At 38.0% G+C, this 24,940-nt stretch overlaps 2 protein-coding genes across 5 annotated transcripts in view; one reads left to right on the top strand and one right to left on the bottom strand.

Annotated features, from left to right (window-relative positions):
• Nucleotides 1–1,112: 1,112 nt before the first annotated feature.
• On the bottom strand, nt 1,113–17,715 carry TRMT44 (tRNA methyltransferase 44 homolog). Its single transcript, XM_030450639.1, has 11 exons — nt 17,226–17,715; nt 16,424–16,541; nt 14,626–14,845; nt 13,605–13,673; nt 10,811–10,918; nt 9,402–9,473; nt 6,643–6,749; nt 5,868–6,051; nt 4,715–5,093; nt 3,723–3,839; nt 1,113–2,171 (listed from the first exon to the last, which is right to left on the bottom strand). Exons 1-11 carry the CDS (start codon nt 17,668–17,670, stop codon nt 1,939–1,941), a joined length of 2,052 nt encoding a protein of 683 aa, XP_030306499.1. The 5' UTR covers nt 17,671–17,715; the 3' UTR covers nt 1,113–1,938.
• The window catches only part of ACOX3 (acyl-CoA oxidase 3, pristanoyl), a 29,821-nt gene continuing 22,577 nt past the window's right edge, over nt 17,697–24,940 (top strand). The window contains exons 1-5 of one of the 4 annotated variants that reach the window (XM_030450634.1): nt 17,697–17,773; nt 19,606–19,779; nt 20,789–21,022; nt 22,079–22,150; nt 23,624–23,713. In XM_030450634.1, coding sequence (XP_030306494.1) covers nt 19,612–19,779; nt 20,789–21,022; nt 22,079–22,150; nt 23,624–23,713 — 564 coding nt within the window. In that variant the 5' untranslated portion in view covers nt 17,697–17,773; nt 19,606–19,611. The other 3 variants (XM_030450635.1, XM_030450636.1, XM_030450637.1) reach the window with 3 other exon arrangements.

Genomic DNA, 24,940 nt, shown 5'->3' with positions numbered 1-24,940 from the left:
CTTGGGCATGCACAGCACCACATACCTGGGAAGGGCTGGATACCACCCCTCTGCAAAGTGTGGGGTGGCTCACCAAGGAACTAGTGCAGATGAGTCCACTGATCTCTGAATAAAAATTTGCCCTGATGCTCCTACCACAAAGGAATCTGAAGCTATACTTGCCCATACAGAGGTGTTGAAGCCTGTTGTAATAAAACTGTAGACAGAAGAGAGGAGCTAGGTTGCAAATGCTAAGCAGAATTGATCTATCTGGCAGTACTGTAGTAGCACCCAGTTAGAAGTGGCTTAAAGGAAGGTGGTAAATGAGCACTAAAGCAGTTCTGTATTTCTACCTTATAAAAATGAATATATAATGAATGAATTATAATACTACTGAAATGCATAAACATATCATGTTGAAATAAGTGTTCTCCTGAAAACTACTCACAACACACAAAGGTCATGGAATGATTGCCATATATATACTGTGATGCTGCAATAAGCTTCTGCAAGAAGAAATGTGTCAACACATTCAGAAGAAAGTTCCAGTGCTTCACAACAACAGAAAAAGGTGGCTTTGAAAGGTATTCCCTGCAGTAACACCTTGGCATTACACTCTCTGTGAATTCCCAGTTAATTGCAATTTTTGTATGAAAATAGTCTTTCAATTGTAAAAACAGAAGTTACCAGCGATAACAAAACATGTCTAACTTCAGTTGATGCCAGATGTTTAAACACTTTAGTGGACACCTGTTTCAATATTTGTTTTAGCTGTTACTTGGAAGTACTGTTTCATCTGTTGAATCTAAATGATTCTCAAAGCAAACCTATTGATTGTTCATTCTTGCCTGGTTTATGTAGATAAAGTCAGATTCCAGCTCATACAAACATACTAAGACCAGCAAAGATAGAGTTAATTATCACTTAAAGCTTTGAATCTGAACAAGCAAGCCTGAAACCAAGCTAATTTTATTACAAAGCTCACCTTTAGGCCTGTACTTGCTGTCAGGGATGCTGTAAGACTTTGTCATGGTTTAACCCCAGCCAGCAACCACGCCCCACGCAGCTGATCACTCACTGCCCCAAGGGATAGGAAAGGGAATCAGAAGGGTAAAAGCAAAAAACCTCATGGGTTGAGATACTGACAGTTTAATACCCAAAGCAGAAGCTGTTCTCATGAGCAAAACAAGGAATTCATTCACCACTCCCCATCGCCCAGCGGGTGTGTTCAGCCATCTCCAGGACAGCAGGGCTCCATTTTCAGTAATGGTTACTTGGGGAGACAAACCTCACCACTCCAAATGTCCCACCTTCCTTCTTCCCCCAGCTGTATATGCTGAGCATGACAACATACGTTATGGAATATCACTTTGGTCAGCTGTCCTGGCTGTGTCCCCTCCTGAGTTCTTGTGCACTACACCCTGGTGGGGTGGGATGAGAGGCAGAAAAGGCCTTGACTCTGTGGAGCTCAGCAGGAACAAAAACATGACAGCAATCTCAGCACCATCACAGCAATCTCAGCACTGTTTCCAGCCCAAATCCAAAACATAGCCCATGCTAGCTACTATGAAGTAATTACCTCTAGGACTTGCTCTAGATCTGGGCTAATAACTTAGAAGATGAAGTGACAGTAATATTGTGAACAACAATGCAAATGATGCCTACCCAGAAAAGTATCCACATTTTAAGTGTGACAGAAAATAGACTGTTCTGAAGCTATATATATTTCTATTTTCCCCAAGTAAAAATACTGTCTTTTACATGTTAATAAAACAATATTAAAAATGCAGGAGAACTTTTAAACCAGCAACGCATAGGAAAGAGTAAGATGCATAAATAAGATGCATGAAATGGGGAAAATCCCTCCAAATTGTAGAGATCTACATGCAGTAGGTAGTCCCAAAGGCAATCGTAGATTCAGTTATGTACATGAGTTTAAATATAAGTGGCAACATTTTATTACTGTATATGTTTTTTCTTTTTAATAATCTGAGACTCCCTTAGCTCCTCAGTTCCATGAGCATATGGGCATAACTCAGAAGGTAAAGAACAACCATCAGGATGATGAATGAAAAACCAGCAGAGACGTGTTTTAAATGCTTCAGCTGCAAGGCACCGTTTCACTTCAGGCTTAGTTTTCCGTGATGGTTTCTCTTTCCTCCAGTCACGAATATGAACTCTCCCATTTAGAACTAAGATTTAAAAACAAACAAAAATGCAGCTGTTAACAGAAAGCCGTGGGTATTACACTGGAAAAAATGCATAGTGACATTCTGTGAAAAAAATATATATTCTACAAATGGATTACTCAGGCAAAACCAAATGTGCCATTTGTTCAGAAATAGAAGTGCACAACAAACTCAAATAATATAGACACGGTCTAAAGAAGAATTGGTTGATTTCCCTGTGAGATGTTTACTGTGATGCGAAATAGTTTGAGGCACCTTAGCAGCATCTTTGTAGAGGTTGGTTGGTTGGTTTGTTTGTTTGTTTCTTTTAAATATAGCAGTTAGGATCATTCAGACTCTAATCTTCTGAATTTATACTGTGAGTCCTGCCAAGGAAGTTTCAGCTTCATGAACTGTAATTCTTCTAGTGTTCAAAACTTTATTACTCCACATTTAAAACAGGATTACCAGCAAAAATCTAGAAAGAGTCTTCTACTACTTTTAACATATAGAAATGCTCTTCCAAAGACAATGGTTCTCTGACCCAAAAGATACACTGCACCAAATAGATGACAAGTCTAACTTTTAATAGGAATCAACAGTGATTAATTGGTCAGTAACGATTTGGGACTTTGTTTTTTAAAAAGAAATTATTTGCTCTGTTAGGATCATAAAGTGAACATACACACTTGGGAATCTCTATCAACCCCTAGCACCCATGTCAAATTAAAATGCCTGTTCCACGTGACAGATTGTAAACCTACTCGACCTTTTCCTAATGAAAAGGGATTAAATTCAGGGACATAACAAACAGTGTGACCAAATCTTTTCAAGGAATGGTAATTAAAAAGGATTTGAAGCATGGTTTCACATTTTGTACATGCCCAGTGTAGAGAAATCCCTAGTGTGTGCTAAATGAGGAAAAGTTAAACACTGTCAGCAATGAGGTTGCATACTCAAGACAATTTGCAGTGGATTAGTTGATCAGTTGACAGCTGATGTAAAACTGTTGGGACACACAAAGTAAAACACACTTCCAAATTTGAAGCAGCCTTAAATATAGCAAAGCTAGACTTTTATTTTTCCAAGACTTGAAGCTGACAAAAGAATCTCCAAAATCAACCAAACAAAACCTATCATGACCTAATTACAACAGGAAAACAAAAAACAGCTCTCAACAAACTCCACTGCCCACAGAAACCATGGCAGTTCTTTCTGCCATGCTACCACAGGCTACATAAACACATTAAGCCTCATAGTTCTAGGTACTTACGGAGCCTATTTATATTTTGTGTTGGCATTTACAATGTGAGGCTTGGTAAGACTGGACTAAATCTTATTTAAATGCTTTAGTGAACTTGGATTTCATGACCCCAAAATCATCAATACTTCATCAGAAAAATAAAAATTCTCCAAGTCAAACAATAGCATATACCTTTCCATAAAGGTATAGAAAGCAGTTTAAAAACCAACCACCACAGTAATTTTTCAGTTGAGTGTAACTGCATACGAAGAAGATAAAATAGATGATTACAGAAAAAAAACAAAACTAGAAACAAAACCACCCCTCTTTACCTTTGAATACTTGATGATTGTTCTTGAGTAGCGTCTGCAGGCCTCCATATTCACTTTTTAGCCTTTTTAAAGTTTCTTTATTTAGCTGTTCTGCTACTTCTCTCAAGGAAAGGCTTTCTGCAATAAATAAATGGGTGGCTATTAAAAATGTATACATTTAAAACCCTAAAAAAATTAACATGCTTATAAATTAATTATTATAAGCAGAATCTATGAATTATCTACCAGCACTGCAGTAACTTCATAGTCCCAGTATCATGCATAATACATATTTGAAATATATATATAGTCTGTAAAATAGCAGCTTTCATTCTACAGGATTCAAGTCACAATTTCCACAGTAAGACAGATCTTTCACTCTCCCTAGTTTTCTTACAGTAGTATTTAGCTCTCATTCTGGTAAGTACTGTTTACATGCATGTAGGTTGAGAAGAAACAATGATTCAAAAGATCTCCTGTAACAGTAACATATGAAAAACCTACAGTAAGTAAGTAATAAAGAAGAAAAATAGAAAGATGGTAGTAGTGAGAACTGAATGCTCAGTAAATTACCAGCAACTTAACTAAGACCAAAACTAAATTAAATTAAACCAAATGGTACTTCAAGGTACTGCTTCCAGAATTCTTACAGAAATACAGCTAATTATTATGCAACCATCCAAAAAGTAACTTAATATTCTCACCAAATAGATGTAGAGTGTTTTGTTTTTATAAATGGGGAGGAAATACGGGTTTGTTTTGGATCGCCTTTTTTAATAAATCTTGATTCTGTCCCAGTATTAAAGTGTAGAGGGAAAACAACAAAAACTTCAAAATACTCTTTAGTTGCCCCCAACTACCCAATAAAATATAGTGGAATAAAAAAGCTTTTCATTACTACTGTTCTTGGTATTTCCTGAAATCTATTTCACTTACTAAATTTGCAAACATGTAAAGTGAGTAAAGAAGAGAACCTCTACAAGCAGAAGGTAATAAAGGAAAGACAGCCTCACCTCCTTGATTCCAGGTATTTGTATTGCCACCATGCATATTAGAATATGATTTTTCAGGGGCTTCATTTAAAAGCAAGTTTGCCACATTGAGAACCACATCATCTACAAAATCCCGAGGGAGGGAAGAACAATTTCTGATTTGTTCTATTTTTTCTCTGGGTTGAAATCCAGGCATCCAAATTGTAGACTCATTTTCAGGAAGTTCTGAGCCCATTCCCTCCCTTACATTATCAGACTGATCCTTATGATTAAATCCAGTTCTTCTGTTGCATGTGACCACAGCACAGGTGGGACGATTATTAAGATACTGTGTTATCTGCTTGTCAATCAGGGCACTTTCTGTAGGTGGGTAAGTTCTGTTTTTTCCAATGAGACACACCTATTTCATAGAAACACAACAACCACTATTTTTTCAGTCTCACATTTATACACAGCCCCCCAACCTGCACATCTTGTGCAGGCTTCTAAATCTACTGCATCTACTGAAATTCAGTGCTCATCTAAGGGGTTTTTAATTTCAGTTTTCAAATACTGGTGCCAGAGAAGAAACTGACTAATCACCCCACACTCCATGATGCCATATAAGCACAGAACAAAAAAATTATTCCTGATCCTCAAATTTTATTTACAAAATTAAAGCTGTACACCTCTTCCTACTTGGAGAACATTTGACTTCAAACTTCATGGGATATGAAAAACAGCAAAATTAAGTACACATGAGTAACATAAGCTGGCAAAATTAAGTATAAAAATTAGTTTTGTAAGTTTTCCGTCCTATAGAGTGGCATAAGAGGTGACCATAAAGCCTTCCATTCCTATTGTATCTATGAAATTAAGAGTTGATTACCCCCAAAAAATGAGTATTTTTAGTCTCTCTTCACAACATACTGTCCCAAGTAACACAGCTGATGACAGTCTGCTGTTACAATAATAATAATGAACAAAACAGACAGATTTCAGACATCCAGCAAGTAAGAAAAAAAAAGAGAAAAAAAAGGAAAAAAAAAAGAAAAATAAGAAGAGGAAAGGAAAATAGAAAAAAGAAAAAAAAGAAAAAAAGAGAAAAAAAAGAAAAAAAAAAAAAAAAGAAAAAAAAAAAAGAAAAATAAGAAGGAAAAAAAAAACCACAGAAGCCCCCCCAGTCCAAAATCACCTTTTTTGTTGATGGAATTCTAAGGCAATCTTCCTCCACGTGAAAGCCACATACAGATCCCACTTGAACAACAAAATCAAGATACTCTCTGTACTGAGTCTTCTTGCTTTGTCTTCGAATGTATTTTCCATGGAAATCAAAGAAGCAACATGGCAGCACAAAATAGCAACATGAATATGAAGACCTACAAGAAGGATAACAAACGGCTGAATGGAACATTACTTCAGAAACCACACAAACGTAACAAATAGCCCATCAGATTCCATTTATAATGTAAATGTTTAAGTGATAGAGCTTCATTAAATACCACTTACATGTTTCTCTTTCAGTAGGTCTATCAGCATAATAAAAGAAGTTTTCACAATGAATTTGCTCTAGCAAAATACTGTGCCAGCTTGGTTACCAGGACAGCTCTAGATACCAAACTATTGCAGCTAGTTGTGAAGAGTACAATGGTTCAAGGAAAGGCAAAATCAACAGCAATTTTATTTAAAAACCTTGAACAAGACTGACATGTAAAAAAGAAAAATAAGTTCTCTTTTTGAACTGCAAAAGCAAAAAGCTGTACTGAATTCTAAAAGAACATAAATACTACATCTGTGCTACTCCACAGAAAGAAGCATTTGGTGAAAATAATCAGTTGGCATCAAAAGCAGCAAGTCTTGCAAGGACAGCAGGAGTGGCTGTGAAAGTGAGTTTTCACCAAGCACACATAGGTAATTACGTTTCGTGGTTGTTTGTTTTTTTTTAATTCCTCCCCTCCCTCTGAAAATACCTGGCTGCGATAACAGGAATCCACGGTGTTAACTCATCTGAATGGTTTCCTATAAGCCAGTCAGTATCTGGAAAGAGATGACTGTCACCTGGCATGATTGTAGATTCCTAAATAAACAAACAATTCTATAAATTAATTTTATTACATGTTTTTATCCAACAACCAAATACAATACATTCTTCATAGGTTAAATTTCAAAAGTTCTAGAGTGCCTTTAATGTTTAATTAATGTTTGTCTTTCTCACACACACGTCTTCTAGAACTAAGTTCAGCAAAGAAAGTACTTCTTCTCCAAAAGTGTGTATTAATCTCAAAATAATTTCTGGCCTGACTTGAAAGAAGTTTTTAATTTGAATATCCACAGACCCTTAAGAAAAGCCCTGACATTAGGCCTATACTCTTATTTTAAATATAAAATGCATGTTTTATGAGGTCAAAATTTACATGCAAAAGAATATCTGTAAAAAAACAAACCAACACTTAATTGGGAGTTTCAGAAATCTCAGACTACCTCCATTACATTCCAATCCCTCTCTTCAGAAAGAACTGTGTTTTAACTATCAGCATGATGTATTATTGTTCTCTCTAAATGCTATGTCTCTAACCATTTTTAGTTATGCATATGAATTTCTAAATAACATTTTTAACAAATTTCTATTTGGCAGGTTAGTGAATGTTAGGCCGAGTGTTTAAGTGTTTTCTTATGGTTGATTAAACAAGTTACTCCTATGTTACATGTCAGTTTTGATCATTCAATTTAGGCATAGCACGAATTACTAGTGCCATACCCCACATTTTGGCAGTCACCCATTATGAAATTCGTATTCACCATGTCTGACAACAGTTCAGTGATGCCTTGTGCCACCTGTTACATCCATTTCTATTGTCAGTATTGGCGCTGAATGTCACAGATGGCAATATTCATCCTGCAACTCATGCTTCAAGCAAAGATCAAAACAAAATTAGCTCCGAAGGTGAGGAGGTGCTTTCTCCTGCAGCCACAGAAACCTTGCAAAATCATTTCACCCTTTCTGTCCATGAACTCCTTCTCACATTAACTCCTCACATTGAAAAAGAGAAAGATCCTGACAGGACTAACTCCTGTAAGGAGAGGAGATCAGGCCAGGCTGTTTGTGTGAATTTACTTTATGTAGAATTAAAACTTGTAATATATGCTAATGAATTTGTATTCATAACCAGTAAAATTCAGGGTTAAACTGAGAAAGAAGTGAACAAAGCAGCTGAGACATGTCATTTTCCACTAGAACAATGTAACCAATACAAGACCCTAACTTCTGTCTCGGAAATAATTAAAAGTGTAAGTCTTGTTCTTAAAACAAGACACTGCCAAGGCCATTTAGGCACTAGCTAGGCACTGGGGGAATGCGAACACCGGCATGGAGACACGATGAGGCAGCCACAACCAGCAGATAAGGGAGAAATTATCACAAGGGTTCAATTAAGAGGATGAAGTCATCGAAAACAGGAGAGATAAAGATTTCTTACTTCATCCAAAGACCCCCCCCCGACATCTCTGCCCAGACTCCGCCTGTCATGAATAGTGTGTTGCAAACTTATGAATATGTATATCACCTCCCCTTTACTGTATAAATACCCTAACCCTTTCCCTTAACCCTTGGAATTCTTTTTCCAGCACGAGCTGGGAGTTCCCCGGATCTGAAAATAAATACCTTTGCTGTTTAAAGGCTCAAAACTCTGTCTCTAAACAGTTTTGCTGGCCTTTTGGGGCTTCAACATGAATCAGTCCGTTCTCTATATGAGTAACTTGGATATTTTTATTGTTTCTGTCTCGCTTTTTCAAGTGTTCCCTGTGAATTCTTTTTTTTTTCCTTTTAAAAAAGACAAACCCCATACTTTTCTATTTTGTCTCCGCTTGCTACAGGGAGAGATGGCTGATGCTGACAAGTTTACCCATGAGACAAGAAATCTGAGAACCTGTAAAGAGCCAGATCTTAATATGAAGTGAATGTACAAAATTCAAAGATTACCACAATACAGAAACAGGGACAGAAAAAGGAATGTGTAACATGATGGAAAAGAAAAGACACTGTTTGGTATGACCAGCAACTGTTGATCACTACCGATCTATTTAAAGAGGTACCATGCCAAAAAACAGCTGCAGTTGAAGTGAATGTTCATGTTCTGGAATTGTTTCTATTCTCATAAAAATGCTAATGGGGAACCTGAAATACAATCCATCTTTCAGACTCATTTTCCTGTTCATTTTTCCAAAAGATATTATTCCAATTACCTATCAGTCAGTACAGCAGATTAGCTCTGTTGAGGTTCAACAACAATTTTGTCCCCAAAACAGCACACAGCACTCGAACGCCAGAATCACTTTCAAGATTAAACCACTCACAATTTTTGGTACTAATATCTTTTATGAGACACAGTGATGAAAAAAGCTGCTTATTGTTGTTCTTCCAGTAAAACCAGACTGCTTTATGATGTTCATGTCTGTACATGCAGTGGGAAATCACACTAGTCTTCTCAGCTGGAAACTTAGTTGCAAATATGACAGTGTATAATACAGCACTGCTCTTTTAATTGCCTTTACTTGATAATAACTTGATAGTCCCACGAGACATCTGGGTGGCATCATACCAAACACACAGATCACTTTATACAACTGTCTGTAACCTGGTATGTTTGATTACATTTGCATCAACACAACAGAAGTAATAAACAAATTAATAGTTACAAATTGATAATATTTACATACATTTGTATAGTACCTCTAAACGGGTTTCTGGTCCATACATGTCCCATATTTTTCTCCTCCTGACATCAATTCCTCTACCTGAATGCTGAAATTTGAACAAAAAGTATAATTTTTAAGTACTACTTTTAGCAGAAATTGTCAAACAGCCTCCATATTTCATTCTACATACAAAGATTTGGACACATAATGAAATACAGCTTCACCATTTCAGGCAGAACCTGAACTGGTGAATGGGAATTAAGAGAAAGGCTAGGAAACATTAAGAATATATCTGGTTTGAAATTTTGCATGGGCACACCTATTGAGACTGCTCTTAATATTTAGATCTGTTCAAAAGTAAAAGCAGAGTAGCTTTTTTGTTTGCTTTAAATACCAAAACCTTTCATAAGGCAAGTACCTCTGTAGCACCCACAGAGCTCAGAAGGATGCTATTGTGAACCACCTTTCAACTTGAGAGTCCAAATATACTTTTCCCTGTGTGAACTGATGGGAATATGAAATAGGACTGCAAACCAAAGCAAGAAATGAAAAATCCATAACTAGTAGTATTTGAGTTTCAAAAACCCTGTGCAGAAGGAACCAAAGTCAGCTACGAAAAAAGCCTCATAAAATTCTCGTACTCGCGGTTTTTTGACAGTCAATAATGTTCATCAGTGCTACAGCAGTGAAAGAGGGAAACTAGCTTCTTGTATTAGATGAAATTTTTCTGGCCACAAATGGAGAGAGAGCTTGTGTTGGGAGAACTTGGAGTTTTCGCCCACCCCCAAGGACATCTACCAAACAGGAGACAGCAATTTCCTCTACAAAGTTCAGCATGTTCTCCCACAGTTGAAAATCCAATTTTCTGAAACACAGATTCAGCTTCATTGGGTTTTGCTCAATGTTATTGACATTTTTTGTCATTTCACAAACTATGCCTCAAAGAAACTGAATGTTGCCATTTCCACATTTTCACTTCCAAAAGCACAGCATGTTGTTAGGCATTTTCACAATTAATAAAGTCCAGGATTGTTTTTAAAGATACAGAACAATTTCAGAATGTCACAAGTTCAACTTCAATAAAATTAAGTTTACAAAACCCATGTAAAAACTGTCTCCACCATGTTAAGATTCCTCATTTCTTTTTGTTTTGTATAAAAGCATAACTAAATTACACTATTATTTTTTATTTTCCCTCTTAGTTTCTTACCTTAGAAAAATAGCCTTGAATTGAAATAAAAGGACTAATGAAAATATAAGCCTAAGTGAAAGATTTCTACAGATCTGTTGTATTTTTTTCCTGGTATCTAGAGTAACAAAAACCTATTTAAGGAACATGAATTATCTGTATTTTGACTATGTGCATGCCAGATAAAAGGGGAACATAATAAGAATATTGACTATCTATTTTTTAATTATTATTGTGAAAAATACTCTATTTACCCCTTCATTATTTAGGATATGAACCAGTAGACCATTTCCACATCCAAGATCTACAAATGACTGTTTCTTGGTCAACCCTTTTTCCTTTCTCTCTTCTTCCCAAAGAATCTAAGACAAGGAAAGAAACCATTAGACTTCTGCTTTCCAGTTTCCCTGTAAGAGAGAAGCAAAGTTTATAGGAAATGAAAGGACAAAGCTGGGAGAGAATCCAAATGTGATAGAAATCATCCCCTGTACTGACAGAGAAAATAACTTGAGAGAGGAGGAAAAAACCCCAAAGCTGCAGTCATATTAAGGGGGCAAGTGATGACCAGAGGAAGCAAGGGGAGTAACAAAGTAAATTTCAATAGTGTCTCTGCAGATAACCCCACAAAAGCATTTATATCAGCTGTATTAAATAAAGAATTGATGGCTGAGCTGAAAAGAATTTAAAAAGCAAACATTCTTTATAATCAGTTGGCTGTATGTTGGTATATATAACATCACTTTCTACTGAAAAAAGAATAATTTACCTAGCAGCAAACAGCTACCCTAAATTCTATGTCAGCTAATAGGATCCCAAAGCTTTCAGCCCAATCCTAGTCCATGCTGTGTACATAAGAAGTTACTTTTACACAGTTATGTAATTCATAATCAGTTAATAATTAGATGTTTCTCTTCAGGGCATGGATTAGTCTCTTCCAACCTCTGTCGTTTTCCTTTAATAAGAAGCTACAGGGCACACACCCATCAATTCTGCACTTAGTTTTTACTATACTAAAAAAAGTCATCAAATGTTTTTAACCATAAAAATTAGTAACATTTCTGCTTGTTAATCTGTCAGTTTTGCTAGAGCTAAAGAAGCAGAAAATAACCCAGGAGATTATCAGGCTTTTTTCACATTTCAAAAGGTACCAAATTTCAAAAATATTTCAAAATGCACTTATGCATTCTAGGCTGTATCCCAGAAATCCTTGATCACCTCCTACATGGATCATACCTGTCCTCCATCCCCTGCTGAGTTTTTCATGATGCAACTTTAATAGATACTTCTTTGGGCACATGTCTAGGCAGTAGGCAACCCCAACATGACTTAAGAGTAAAATGAAGTCAGATGTAGATGCAGTGAATCTGTAAAAATTTAACACTTGCCCTACCTTCTTCTATCTTCTCCTTACCTTCTCCTAACCCCCTGTTAAATGCACTTCAAATAATGCCATGCTTTAAGCTTTCATTTATATAAGTCACTTACAGGGCGCCTAATAACTTTTTGAAAACTAGTACTACATGAGCTAAAACACGTTATCATTAATCTGATAATCTAACATACGCTAACATTTGATAACCTAAATTTTGCAAAACATTTTCAAGAGTGTTATTACAGAGTTTTCTTCTGGTTACATCTGATTTTCTAATTTTTGACATCTAATATTATCATGGTGGCAAAAATGGTAAAAGGTAAGTCTGTTATTTAGTTCCTTCCACAAGCCAGCATCATAGATTAGAACAATTCAGTTGGAAGGAACCTACAACGATCATCTAGTTCAACTGCCTGACCATTTCATATTAATCATTTATCTAATGTAAAGAGTTCTGTCACAGCAATGTGACAATCACAGTTTTGAGACAAGCCCAGGTCACTCAGGCTTTCTCTGACAATTTTAAAACTCTTCCTGGGAAAACAATTAGAGTTCTTATTTTAAACTGTCAATTGTCAAAAATAAATTGGCACTCCATGAGTTCTGTAAATGAACAAATTTCTTTACAACTACTGATTTAGAGAAGACACAAAAGGTATCTACATTATATTTCAAATTAGACATGCTCTTACTGCACTCTGGAAAGCAGTCCAAAATTGTCTGTTCATTTGTTTGTTTATTTTTATAGTGACAATTTTTGATGCTGTTTACAAACTTGAAGTTTCTAGGAGGCAGGAGGCAGAATTTTCACAGATTCTTGAATAGGTAAGTGCCTTAGAGAACTGCACCAAGCATTTACCTGCATCCCTAGCAGTTGGCCTTAGGACTTTTGAACAGAAAGGCAAAGAAAATTAAAAAACCTTTAATATAAAAATTAATGAGTCATAGAAATATGCATGAAACAGTAACTTTGGATCTCCTAATCAGTCTCACTGATCACTTTTTTTCTGCTACATCAGCAATTTTCACTTTATCACTTAAAAAAAAAAAAGATACATCTTGTCTAGGTGATAAACTTCCTGTGAGAAAGGACTGCAAGGCTTTGTCAGATAAAGACTAACAAAACTTCAGAAAACTGAAGAAGTTTTAGTATTCTTCTAAACTTAGCTTCCATTGTGCTATAGGGCAGCATGAAAACCAAATCAACTGGTTTTCCCTTTGCTTTGTCACATTAACTTGTTTCCAATGCTGTTATAAAATGCCTACTCTCTTTAATCCCTAATAATATGTGAATTCCTGAAACACTGTTGAGAGTAGTAGCAAAGATTAGGATTCAAATATGTGAATACAACTATAGACATAAATTCCACTTTCAGTTTAAGTTACACTTGAAAAAATTGTAGTCAGAATTTGTCTCTCTGCTCAAAAAAAAAAAGCTCCAAAGCAAGAAAACAAAAGGAAAAAAAAGAAAACAATCACTAACCAAAAAAAGCCCCCGAGCCCCCCAGAAAGCCCACGCCCTTTCTGCCACCCCCTTCATTTTGCCTTTTATGTCTGTAATAGCTGCAGGTCATTCTATTTTAAAAAATGCAAAACCTATAACATTAAAACCTTTAGAGAGGTTCTATTAGGAAATGGAACCATATAGAATATTACTAGGCAAAGCAGTCCCTTACCAGCAAGTAAGCAGCAATGGCAACATCTTCATAAACAAATTTCTCAGGATCTGTAACTTCAGGCCACACCTTTAGAAAAAAAAAAAAAAGAAAGAAAAAAAAATTCTGCACCATTTGAAATTACTTCAAAAGGCATTTGGAGCAATCTGAATTTTTTAAATTCTGAAATCTGAAACATTCCAATAGGTTTCTGCACTTCACAAATTTTGTATTTTAACCTCATGAAAATGAAAAGATACCCAAAGAAAATTAAAAATGTTTGATTTTGTGAGTCACACAAAAGAATAATGGCATAAAGTATGTCTGCTCTCATCCAGTCAATCAAGTTTCCAAAAACATTATGGCTCTGTAAGGGCATGTCATTGGAGGTAAAATACTACATCCGTTTGCAAGAAAGCATGAAAACTTTTGGTTAATTCTCTCAGCAAAAAATACTTATATTATTGCCATCAGGTGAAACAATGATAATCAGAGCATTTGTAAATCTATTTGCAAAACATATGAGTGACAGAATTATCCTGGCACAACAGAACACTAAGAACCAAAATCGGAAGTAGAAAGACAGACAGTAGAAGTATTATGTGTATTTTGTAAATAAGGAATTGAAACAAAGATTAAAATGCTCAACACTACACGAAGTCTAAATTTAACCTGACCAGGTTTCCAGGTTTTGGAGATGATGGTGCTTTATTTATGCCTTCTAGTGTGGATGACTTAGCATTTAAACCCACTGACCTACTGCTTACTTATGAGAATGGACACAATCTGGAAAACACCTAACTCCTCTAGACATTCTGTGGGAACATGGCTTAAATCTTGCTTTTCCATTTCAGTTCTTCCAAATTGTTTTATTTTCCCTCACATGCACAGACAAAACCACCCCAAAACATGAAACCTTAAAACATACTTTTCAATTAAATTGCTTCTTTTAGAAAAAAATTATTTAGCAAAAGAAGTGGATTCACTAAACAACAAAAAATACAGGAAATAGCATTATTACTGCATTTTTAAATAAACTTACCTTTACTATCTCTTTGTATTTTTCTTTAAGGTCTTGATAAACTTGGCTGTATTTTGCTACCGAAATGAGTGACAGTGTACTTTTAAACTCACTGGGCTTTTGCTCTACAGACCACTTAGCTAGTTTGGACAAAAGTTCATTTCCAAGCCATGCTAGTTTGGGATATGTAATTCCATCTGAAAGCCAATCTTCTGGAAATGGAGCTACAACAGACATGGACCTTTAAAAAATTAAAAAAAACCTTTGCATTAATACAGTGTGCCTCATTATTTCAGTTACCTCAAAGACAGAGAAAACAATGATTAAGTAAATTCAGCAAGGCCAGGTGCAAGGTCCTGCCCAGGGCAATCCCAAGCACAAACACAGGGCTGGGATTGAGAGCAGCCCTGAGGAGAAGGACTTGGGGGTGCTGTCTGATGCTGGCTCAATGTACACTTGCAACCCAGAAAGCCAACAATAACCTAGGCTGCATCAAAAGAATTGGCCAGCAGGCCAAGGGAGGTTATTTTTCCCCTCTACTCTGTTCTTAGGAGACCCCACCTGCAGTGCTGTGTCCAGTTCTGGGCTCCACAACATAAGGACATGAAGCTGTTTCATCAAGTCCAGAAGAGCGCCACTAAAATTGCCAGAGAGCTGGAGCACCTCTCCCATGAAGACAGGCTGAGAGAGTTAAGGTTGCCCAGCCTGCAGAAGGCTCTGGGGAAATCTTGTAGTGGCCTTCCAGTACCAACAAGAAAGCTGGGAAGGGACATTTTGCAGTGATAGGACAAGGAGTAATGGTTTTAAGCTGAAAGAAGGTAGATTAAGGTTAGACATTAAGAAGAAATCCTTCACTGTGAGGGTGGTGAAACACTGGCACAGGTTGCCCATTAAAGCTGTGGGTGCCTCCTGCCTGGAAGTGTTCAAGGCCAGGCTGAATGGGGACTGGAGCAAACGGGTCCAGTGGGTGGTGTTCCTGCCCATGGTGGGAGAGTTGGAACTAGATGATCTTTATGGTCCCTTCCAACCCAAACCATTCCATGATTCTGTGAAAACCAGCAGATCAAACAGAGGCACGAAGGTAAACAGAAGAATAAGGAAGTATGTAATACACAAAACCAAGGAAAATAAAACAGTCAAGTTTCTGAAATGGTTTCCCCTAAGTTTTGTTAGATAGCTCTTTATCTGCCAATTCAAAGATTGTGCATGAGAATCCATGCTGCATTTAACACAGTGGCTGAGGACTCGACATATGTTGAACAACCTTACTTAGCAACATATGCAAGCACTAACTACTAAAAGTGAATTAATAAAATTCAGGAAAACAGCAGGAAAATTTAGGAGGAAAATATATCAGTTGCCACATCTTATTATTTCATCATCTCCAACTTTTTCCAGATTTCATTAGAACTATGCCCTCAGATGCTCAGGACTAAATTGCAGTGGTCTGCACTTGAGTCACTGAAGCTCAGTAGGTTCGCAGCAATTCCAATCTGACCTTCAACCATATTAACACCTACAGCACCTGACCTCTCTCACAGGCACAGCTAGTTCCTCATGATCAGAAATTGCATGCTTTTGTAGACCACACACATTAAGTCAATGTACACATTCCAAATTAAAACATATTTGGTTTGCATTTTTTGGTGTACTGTAGATGTTTAACTGAACTCTATACACCAAGGTCACAGCCATACTGTCACGTGCTGATCAAGTAGGAAATCACACAAGCCAGATTGCTGAGGAATCAATACTAAAACACAGTGTGATCCTTGCCAATAACTCAGGGTTTGCCACCTCCCCTACTCTCAGCACTTACCATTCCTCATCTTTTATGTGTGTGAGTTGAATTTGATAAATATGGCACTTTTTAATCTGGTATTTTCCTTCATCATTTTCCTCCAAAGGCAGAAATGTCACGGTTCCATTGTAAACATCTGAAAAGAGATGTAAACAGTGATATATTATTAAAAAAAAACACAACACTTTTCTCTCCTTACTATGTTAAATGTAAACTCACTTTTCTCTCCTTACTATGTTAAATGTAAACTAGTGAGACACAATCTAGGACAACACAAGAACCACAGTGCTAAGTCTGGCTAGCAAGAGTATTAATTTTCTTTAAACACAACTATTTTGATAAAGCAAAATGATGCTGATGTTAACAGTATTGATTTATCCAATGCTTATGTCCAGTGATAGACGGTCAGTCCTTGTCTCTGCTTTGTAAGGGTAACAAAGAGATGAGGAATTTTCCATGCCTCTTCCCCAGAGCAAGGTGCCTGGCTTCCCTAAGTGCTATACCCATCTCAGTAATTCATTCACACTTAAGTCAAAACCTCTTCCCCTACTGTGCCTTCCTGAGGTTGATGTGGTGGTTGCTAAAATCAGAGACCTACAGGTGTGTGATTTCTTTGTATGTCAGCAGTCGACACTTCTTAGCACAAGTACAGCAACAAAAGATAAAATATAGGCACACGAGAAGGACAAATATGCCCCTCCACAAGTAGGGAAAAAGTGGTATTTACCCCATTTACAAGACACTTTCGGGCGGGACGAGTCAGCGCCAGAGGCAGCACCGCCCCAGGGGCAGAGGGTGCCGCCTCCCGCCGCCCTCTCACCTTGTACCGCCAGCTCCCGCCTCGGCGGGGCGGGCGGGCCGACGGGTCGCGACCGAGGCAGTAGCATTCTCAGCACGGCGTGGAGACCAGCGCGGCGCCCCGGCCCACCCCAAGGCTTGAGGGAGGGCGGCAAGTTCCCGCGCCCTTCCGGCAGCTGACCGCACACCTCCCTCCAGAGCCAGCCCAGCTCCGCATCGCCAACAGCCGCCTCTCGCCTCTCCTGCCCCGCGCCGCTGCCGCCTTCCCGCCTGGTCGGGAGCGGGGGAGACATTTCCCCGCTCTCCTCAGGAGGCAGCGTCCCCTCTGCCTCGATGACGGCACCGCACAGCCGCCTGTTTACCACCTGCGGCTTCTCCAGCCAGACGCGCACCGCCGCCCAGAAGCCGTGAGGCAGAGCAGCAGCGGCGCCGCCATCCCGCACAGCCACGGCTCCCACCGGCCCCATCGCTGCTCCGCCACAGCCTTCGCAGCCGCGCAAGGGGAAGGAGGCGGAGCGCGTCGCAGGCTGCGGTCGTCAGTTCCTGAGGCGGAGACGGCGGTGGCGGCAGGTGAGTATGGAGTCCCTTCACCCCAGGGCAGGGTGTTGGAGCTCCCAGCGAGACAGCTGCGGCCTCTCCACCTCACGGCGCTGCGGTCGCGGCCCGGGCGGGCGGTACGGGCGCGCCGACCACCTGTCAGGCCTGCGCGGAGCAGCAGCTGCCGTCGTGTGAGAAACTGCCGCGGGGCTGGACGGCGGCTGAAAAATATGGGGTTCCCGCTGCTCCCAGAACCAAACGTGTGCGGGAGGATTTTTACCGCGTTGAGAAAGGGCTGCACGTCCCTGTGAGAGCGGCTGCGGTACTGGGGCGTGGAGACGCCTTCCTGACAGCGGGCTCAAAACTGGGGACGCTGGCTGGCGGCCTGACAGCCCCTCAGCTGCCCGACTCTTTGAGGAAACAAACCTCTACATTTTTTTGTAGTAAAGCCCAGCACATTACCCGTGTTTGGGGTTTTTTGTTGTGGGTTTTTTGTTTTTTTTTCATTCTCCGAACAGAAGCGAGGCAAAAGTGGAAGTTGGAGGTAGCAGCAGAGGGCACTCTGGCATCTGCTTCTGGAAGCAGCAGAGGTATAAAGTCTTGCCTCTCTGGGCCAGGTTGTAACACCCTGCAGATTCCCCTTCCCTCCAAAGCCAGTGGGGTTGTACCTACCGATAATGAAATCCTGTGGTTTCTGCCAAGTTTTGCAGTGCATGACCCATAGATGTACACAACAAAATGCCAGCATGCTTCACTGGGCCTTAGTCTTAGTGCTTTGCACATCAACTCAGCAAAGGAAGAAGTATTTTTTTTTTTTTAAAAAAGTGTAGTAGGAAGACAAATGGAAAAAATTATAAGCTACGATATAAAAAAAGAAAATTTAAAATTTAGAGAATAAAGAAGGAAAAAAGTTTAAAAATGGTTGCTGAGTTCATGTTTTGTATTATTTTAAATTGATTCTTGAATATGGCAATGTAACACTTAAGAGAAGTGCATACCTACATGCTACAGTGCATACCTGTAGTTCTTTATGTTCTGTAGAAGTCACTGTGGTGCTAGTTTGATTTGATTTCATTTATGAAAGTTTAGTCTGTACCTTTTACAGACAGGGCCTCCTACTTGTGCCATTTACCCATTCCTTTCAAGTCAATGTTCCTGGTAGAGAACCTGTTGATACTGTTTTAGTTTCACAATTCTAAAAGTTCACCACATCAAAGCAATGAATAGTGTACAGGGATGGAGTACTTTGTTTCCCTTATGTAAAGCCACCCATTTATTTCTGAGCTATACTCATGGCCTGGGCTTGGTATACTCTGGTAGCAGAGTGGTAGCATAGCCATGTCTGGACAAGAAATTTTTCTCTTGCGATTGGTGTATATGAAATAAAGGTTTTTTTACAAACTTACACTTTCATATTTTCAATCAGTGGTAGATTAGGGTAAAGTTCTTACCATTTCTCTAATGACTTTTGTCTTATGTTTATGCACAAACTTCATCACTTCAGTCATATAAAAACAAACCTTAGCTTATAACCAATTATTCTGTGTTATTGAAGACATGTATCTCGTCTTTTCTTTCTTACTGAGCAGTATTAATCAATTGTGTCCTTTTTTATATGCTTTAGCTCATACTCTAAAACAAATGTTATATAATTACTTTATATTTATCAAAGATGCTTTTTTTTTTTTCGCTTTTACCCAGACAGCTGAATCAGAAAACTGGAAAGGAAAGCTCAGCACTTCTGTACAACTGAAACAAGTCTATGGATTTAATTAACAATTCTTTTGAGATCTCTACATTATTAAAAATAGATGTTTGTGGTGCTTCAGTTCATGATGTGTATTTTCTTGTTCGTTGTGGTTTAGCTAACAATGGCATCCACACTGAATCTGAAAGAACCTACTGGCAGCCAAAGTTCATGGGAGACTTTGCTGCCAGACTTTCCCAACGGACCCCTTTGCAGATATCGTCAGAAAGCTTCCTTCAGCTGGAAGGAAATGGCAGTGTTATTAGATGGCAAAGATATCATTCATCTTAAGGTAAACTTTGCAACAACTCTACACATGTTTTAAGTTTGGAGGTATCAGTAGAAGTGAGTATGGGGTTTTCAAAGGGAGAGTATTTAATAATACCTTGTAGATATGGAGCATGAAGAAACTGGTTTTGATATCCAATTTTAAGAGCAATGCTAAATTTTTAAGAAATCTACACAAGTGCTCTGTGTCCTGAGGGAATTTTAAAGCTCTATGAATGATCCTACCTTTCAAAGAAAAGCACTGGAAATCTTCACGTTTTTTTCATGCTTATTGTGTCATTCTTTTCAGAGAGGAGGAAGGGACTTCAAAAACCTTTTTAAAAGATCTTGCCTAAAGCATGGCATTTTTTTTTTTTATAAATTACCTGAAAGACAATTAGAGAAGATGTGGGTATCTTGATGAGAGAGATATGAAGTAAAAAATGTCCATATTTTCATGTAATGAAAAAACCCCAGAAAAACAAAAAATCTAAACAAAAGGCTACACATACAAATATTGAATGGCTGCATATTATGGTTCCATTAAATGGAGGATATTTCTGCTTTCATCCAGGTACAGAGCAGTTGTGGTAGCTTAATGGCTTTACTAGTACAGCATATTTCTAACTGAATGTAACCCTTGGAGTTTTAACCTTATTCTCAGATTTGGGGTCCATTTCCCTTTAGATCCTGCCAGCAGCTTCATACAGTGTAATAACAAAGTACTTTAAGAAGCTAGTGTGTTTTACTATACTATTCTTTTACAATCAGGGTCAATCAGTCCCACTCATGACTTGATGACCAAGCAGCTTTCATAAAATTTAGCTACATAAACTACATGTATAAGGACAGATCATTTAAATGTATTCTTTAATTTTCTGGAGTTTTGGATTTATAAATTTATATCTTCTATCAGCTGATTGCAGTTTGAGGCCTAGAAGAATATTAACTTGTTAATATGCTAGAAGAATATTTACTTGATTTGTTAATGCTTTTATATTAACATTCTCATGTCAGTTTTCTTCCTTCTCAAGAACAGAATCTTCTCTGCTCTGGAAAGTGATCCTCTCTTTGCACATCAACCTGGAGAAGATTTGTGCCATGAGAAATATCAGGAGCTGACATTCCTACGCTGTAAAAGGCTTTTTGAGTATGAGTTTCTCACTCAGCAAGAGATCATGGAGAACCCACTAAGGATATTTAATATGGTGATCTGTGTAGGAATGTATGATTGGTCTCCGTGTCTCCAGTTTTTCTTACATTGTGGTGTAAGTAGAGTTGAAAGGTTATAGAGTTGTATATTAGAATTAAAGTATCTTGTAATACCATAATTCCATTGCTTTATTCTGATTTTGTTAAAGCTATTTTTTTCCAAGTCCTTTATTTCCAAAAGTGTAATTCAGTTTAACTATTTAGAAGAATCAGAGAGATGTGGGATGCAGCTAGTAGATTGTTGAACTCCACTAGAAAACAAGATTATTAAACTCCACTATTGTCTCCACTAGAATCCCACCTAGAAAGTAAAGGTGGAGCAGCATAGACAGAGGTACAGAAAGGTATTTTGACACCTAGAGTTCACCTTCTTCTGTCCACTCCTCTGCTTCCTCTCTAGGGCAGCAGAAGTCAAAGAACTTGGCCTCTGTTTGGTGGCTATTTGGTCTTTGCTGCAGATACAGGTATCAGAAATTTCCCTGCCTCTGGGCAGAATTCAGAAGGAACAAAACCAAGTGTGAAGGTGACCTCAGTTGTCTTGCTGACATTAGAGGCTGGGATTCTGTTAATCAGTTGCTCCCTAGATGAGTCTGTCAGAAAGAATACTTGACATAGCTGGTCAAATAATGTTAGTTGAATTAACTAATTATTCACACAGCAGGGGAGGGCCTGGGAATTTCAGGTTTGTTATGTGAATAACCATCTAGGAAAAAAATGTTACCTTTAAAATCGTGTGTTTGCCTCATCTTGAAGCAGCTACCTTCAGTTCCAAATCCATTTCCAATAAACAAACTAGAGTAGTCTGGAGATTTTACTTTACTCAAGGGGAAATAAGTAACAAGTGGAAAGTGAGCTCATTATACATTTTTAAGAGTTTGTGATGAAAGCTTTTATCAGGTTAATGCTGTGAAAATTTCACTCCTCTGAGAGGTCTTGACAAGATCAAATACTGACTTACCTCCTCCAGCTGTATTCTAAGTAGCAGCTTACTCTGCAGCCTACTGTCCCTGGTGTCTTTAATGGATATCACTGTTACAAATTATTATGCATGCACAATTCATGCTTTCTATCATGGGATCTCTGATTTCTTTAATAATTCTCTGTTTTTACAGGTATTTGGAGGTGCGATTTTGAGTGCTTCTAAGAGGTTTTCACACCTTCTGGAAAAGGTTTATAACATGGAGGTAATTTATTTGTCTATGTAATAATTTGTGAGAATTTGATACCTTCAGAACTGAGGCACCACCTGCACCCTTGCTTTGTTTTGATCTCTTTACATACCTAAGTACTCCTAAATAATGAAAGAAAAGAACAAGGAGCAGATTGCAGCACTGAGCCCTCATTATCCTCACTGCCATTATGCCACTTTCTGGATCTGTTTTAGACTGTCCAAGTTAACATGCAGGCAAAGTTTGGAAACTTCTCCCAAAAGGCAAAATTGATGACACTACATCTCTGTTTAGTCTCTGTTTAAGTCCATTAAAAGTATATTCTAGCAAGTTTTGTGTGCTTACACACTTCAACCTCACATATCTACATCATAACTGTGCAATACATTTGCTTGCCATGATGTTATAAATATTCCATTCTGATGCTGTAAAAAGGAAATTAAAATATCTTAATGTCTCAGAAACACCAAATAGAGTCCAGTTGAGATTCAGAACCGGTGCCCTGCAGAATAAGCCTATCTGATACAGAAGGAGAAAGTCCTACGCTGTCCTGCCTGTGCCATCTGACCATGTGGGGAACATTCTGTCCTGGTTTAATTGCCGGGTCAGTGTTAAACCGTGACACATTCATTCTTAGGCCTGACCCTTTTTGATTTTGCAAGATACATATGCAGAGCACAGCCAAACTGAGCTTCTGCTGCTTTTGTTGTTCTTTAAAACTTCTTTTTTTGCCAACCATTCATCTTGTTTGCATATTTAAGTTTTTGAAATTTTGTGCTTAATCTGTCTGCTTGTACACACCAATATACTTCCACGTAGCTCTGATTTGATATCCTATGTTAAAGGTCAGGATTAATTCCTTCAGAATTTCTTACAGAAAAGCCCAAGGTTGTGTATTTGTCAGAGTAATTTGGCCAGAGGCTTTACTTTATTTTTATTCTCACTTGGGCTTTAAATGTTTGCTACTGAAGAGTAGTGGGCCAAACCAGTCTAGGGTAAAGGATTCCAGTATTCTCATTTCAGCAGCAGCAGACTTCAAGCAGGCAGCATTCCCAAATGCTGCAGAGAGCCAAGTGTATGCATATATTGATCTGATATAAATTTATCCCCTTCAAAAATGCAGAGTATTCCCAATTTTAAAAATTCACAGCCTCATTCTTTCTCCTCCTAACTTTAGGAGTTCCCAGAACTGCTTGTAATGCAAGCAGACTTGCAGATTTTCACCACATAATAGTTCCCTCAGCCTAGACATCTGAAAACTTAGCCAGAGGATGTAATAATCTGTACCTGCCTGAATGAGTCAGCCATCAGCAAGGGAAAAAAGATCCTGGTACCCTGCTGCAGGCATCACATCCTATCCTTAGGGCTATGCTTGGTTTCTTGTAATTGCTATTTTACTATCCAGTGTTTGCAATCATTTGAAAGTCTTACTATTTTAATTGCTGTAACTAAGTACTCTTGAACCCTGGCTTATGTTTTATTATTTAGATTTTTGGATGTTTTGCTCTGACTGAACTCAGCCATGGAACAAATACCAAAGGCATACGGACTACTGCTACGTTTGACCATAGCACTCAGGTCAGTCCTTAATGCACAGGAGTAATGTTTGACACTGTTAGACCTTATTATTTGATAACAGGGTAGAATTGTTCAAGGATTTGTTTGATTAACAAGAAAGAATTAAGCTTAACTTCAAATGTAAAAAAAAAATAGTCAAATACTTATATTGGAGGGAAAAGTGTTTCTGGGAAGCCCTGGTTCAAGAAACCAGAATAGACTAGCTTCATGTATTGTGGGTGCCTCAATACAGAGACAAGTCATTCTCCATTAATTTGTAACAAAAATAAATGGGTTCCTAAAAATAATACAGTTAAGGCTGGGAATTTCAACAGATGAGTGTGCTCCCTCACAACTTTCCAGTGTTTTCAAAACAGAAGTCTTCTGCATTAGTATTTTGGCTACTATAAATCAGTGCATTTAAGGCACAGAAAACTTTTTAAAAGAGGAAAGTGAATCCATTCCAACAGAACAAAAGAAACAGTTTTTTATCATAAATCAATATTTACAATAAATCCAGAAATTTCTGTTTTCTTGTAAAAGTAGTTAATTTAGCTTCTTATAAAATCAGGATGGCATTCTTCTCCCTTGTTGTGTCCCTTAAGGCGTAGTTGGATGGGCAAATCAAATGGTCCTTTGTCTTTAAATGTGAAGGCTTTATATATGACAATTAGGATTATTTCATGAGGATCAGAAAAAGAAATACAAAAAGAAATAACCAGACTATTGGAGAGACTGAAGGAGCAAAGTAGAACTGCTGTTTCTGTTAAGATACTGCTAAATATTTTTTTTCCTTAAATAAACATTACTGCTCAAATAAATTCATAAATAAACATATAAAAATAAATTAATCAGCAATAAATTCAATCCCAACTTTCTCAGCCTGTCCTTAATCTCTATTAGGATCTTGAAGCTCTGAGTTCAGATTTCTTTTATGTCTATTAAGCACTGTTTGGAACCTAAGCTATGTCTAAATTTCAGGATGCATGTATTCTGCAGAATTCTCACTCCTCTTGGTCCCCAGCTGTCAAAAATGGCACGTGTGTTGCCTTTGACACTGTCAGCCTGGCTTCCTTTCCACACGAAACCACTTCAGAGGAAGGTGGTCCCTGCACAGATTTCAGCCCTCACAGCCCCTCCTGAACACAAAGCTTAGCTTAACCGAAGAGCTGGGAAATGCTTCTGAGTCCATAATTTTTTTTTTATTATTTTTTTTTAACTGCTTAGCTGAGCAATTAAAGAGTTCAT

Source organism: Calypte anna, chromosome 4B (assembly GCF_003957555.1).
Source record: "Calypte anna isolate BGI_N300 chromosome 4B, bCalAnn1_v1.p, whole genome shotgun sequence".
Taxonomy (NCBI): domain Eukaryota; kingdom Metazoa; phylum Chordata; class Aves; order Apodiformes; family Trochilidae; genus Calypte; species Calypte anna.
This window is presented reverse-complemented; position numbering and strand designations above follow the sequence as displayed.

Coding starts and splice junctions, on each gene's coding strand:
- TRMT44 (XM_030450639.1), bottom strand. CDS start 17,670: ATGGGGCCGGTGGGAGCCGTGGCTGTGCGGGATGGCGGCGCCGCTGCT. Junction 16,542..17,225: donor GCGGGAGCTGGCGGTACAAG/GTGAGAGGGCGG, acceptor ATCTCTTTTCAG/ATGTTTACAATGGAACCGTG. Junction 13,674..14,625: donor AATACAAAGAGATAGTAAAG/GTAAGTTTATTT, acceptor TTTTTTCTAAAG/GTGTGGCCTGAAGTTACAGA.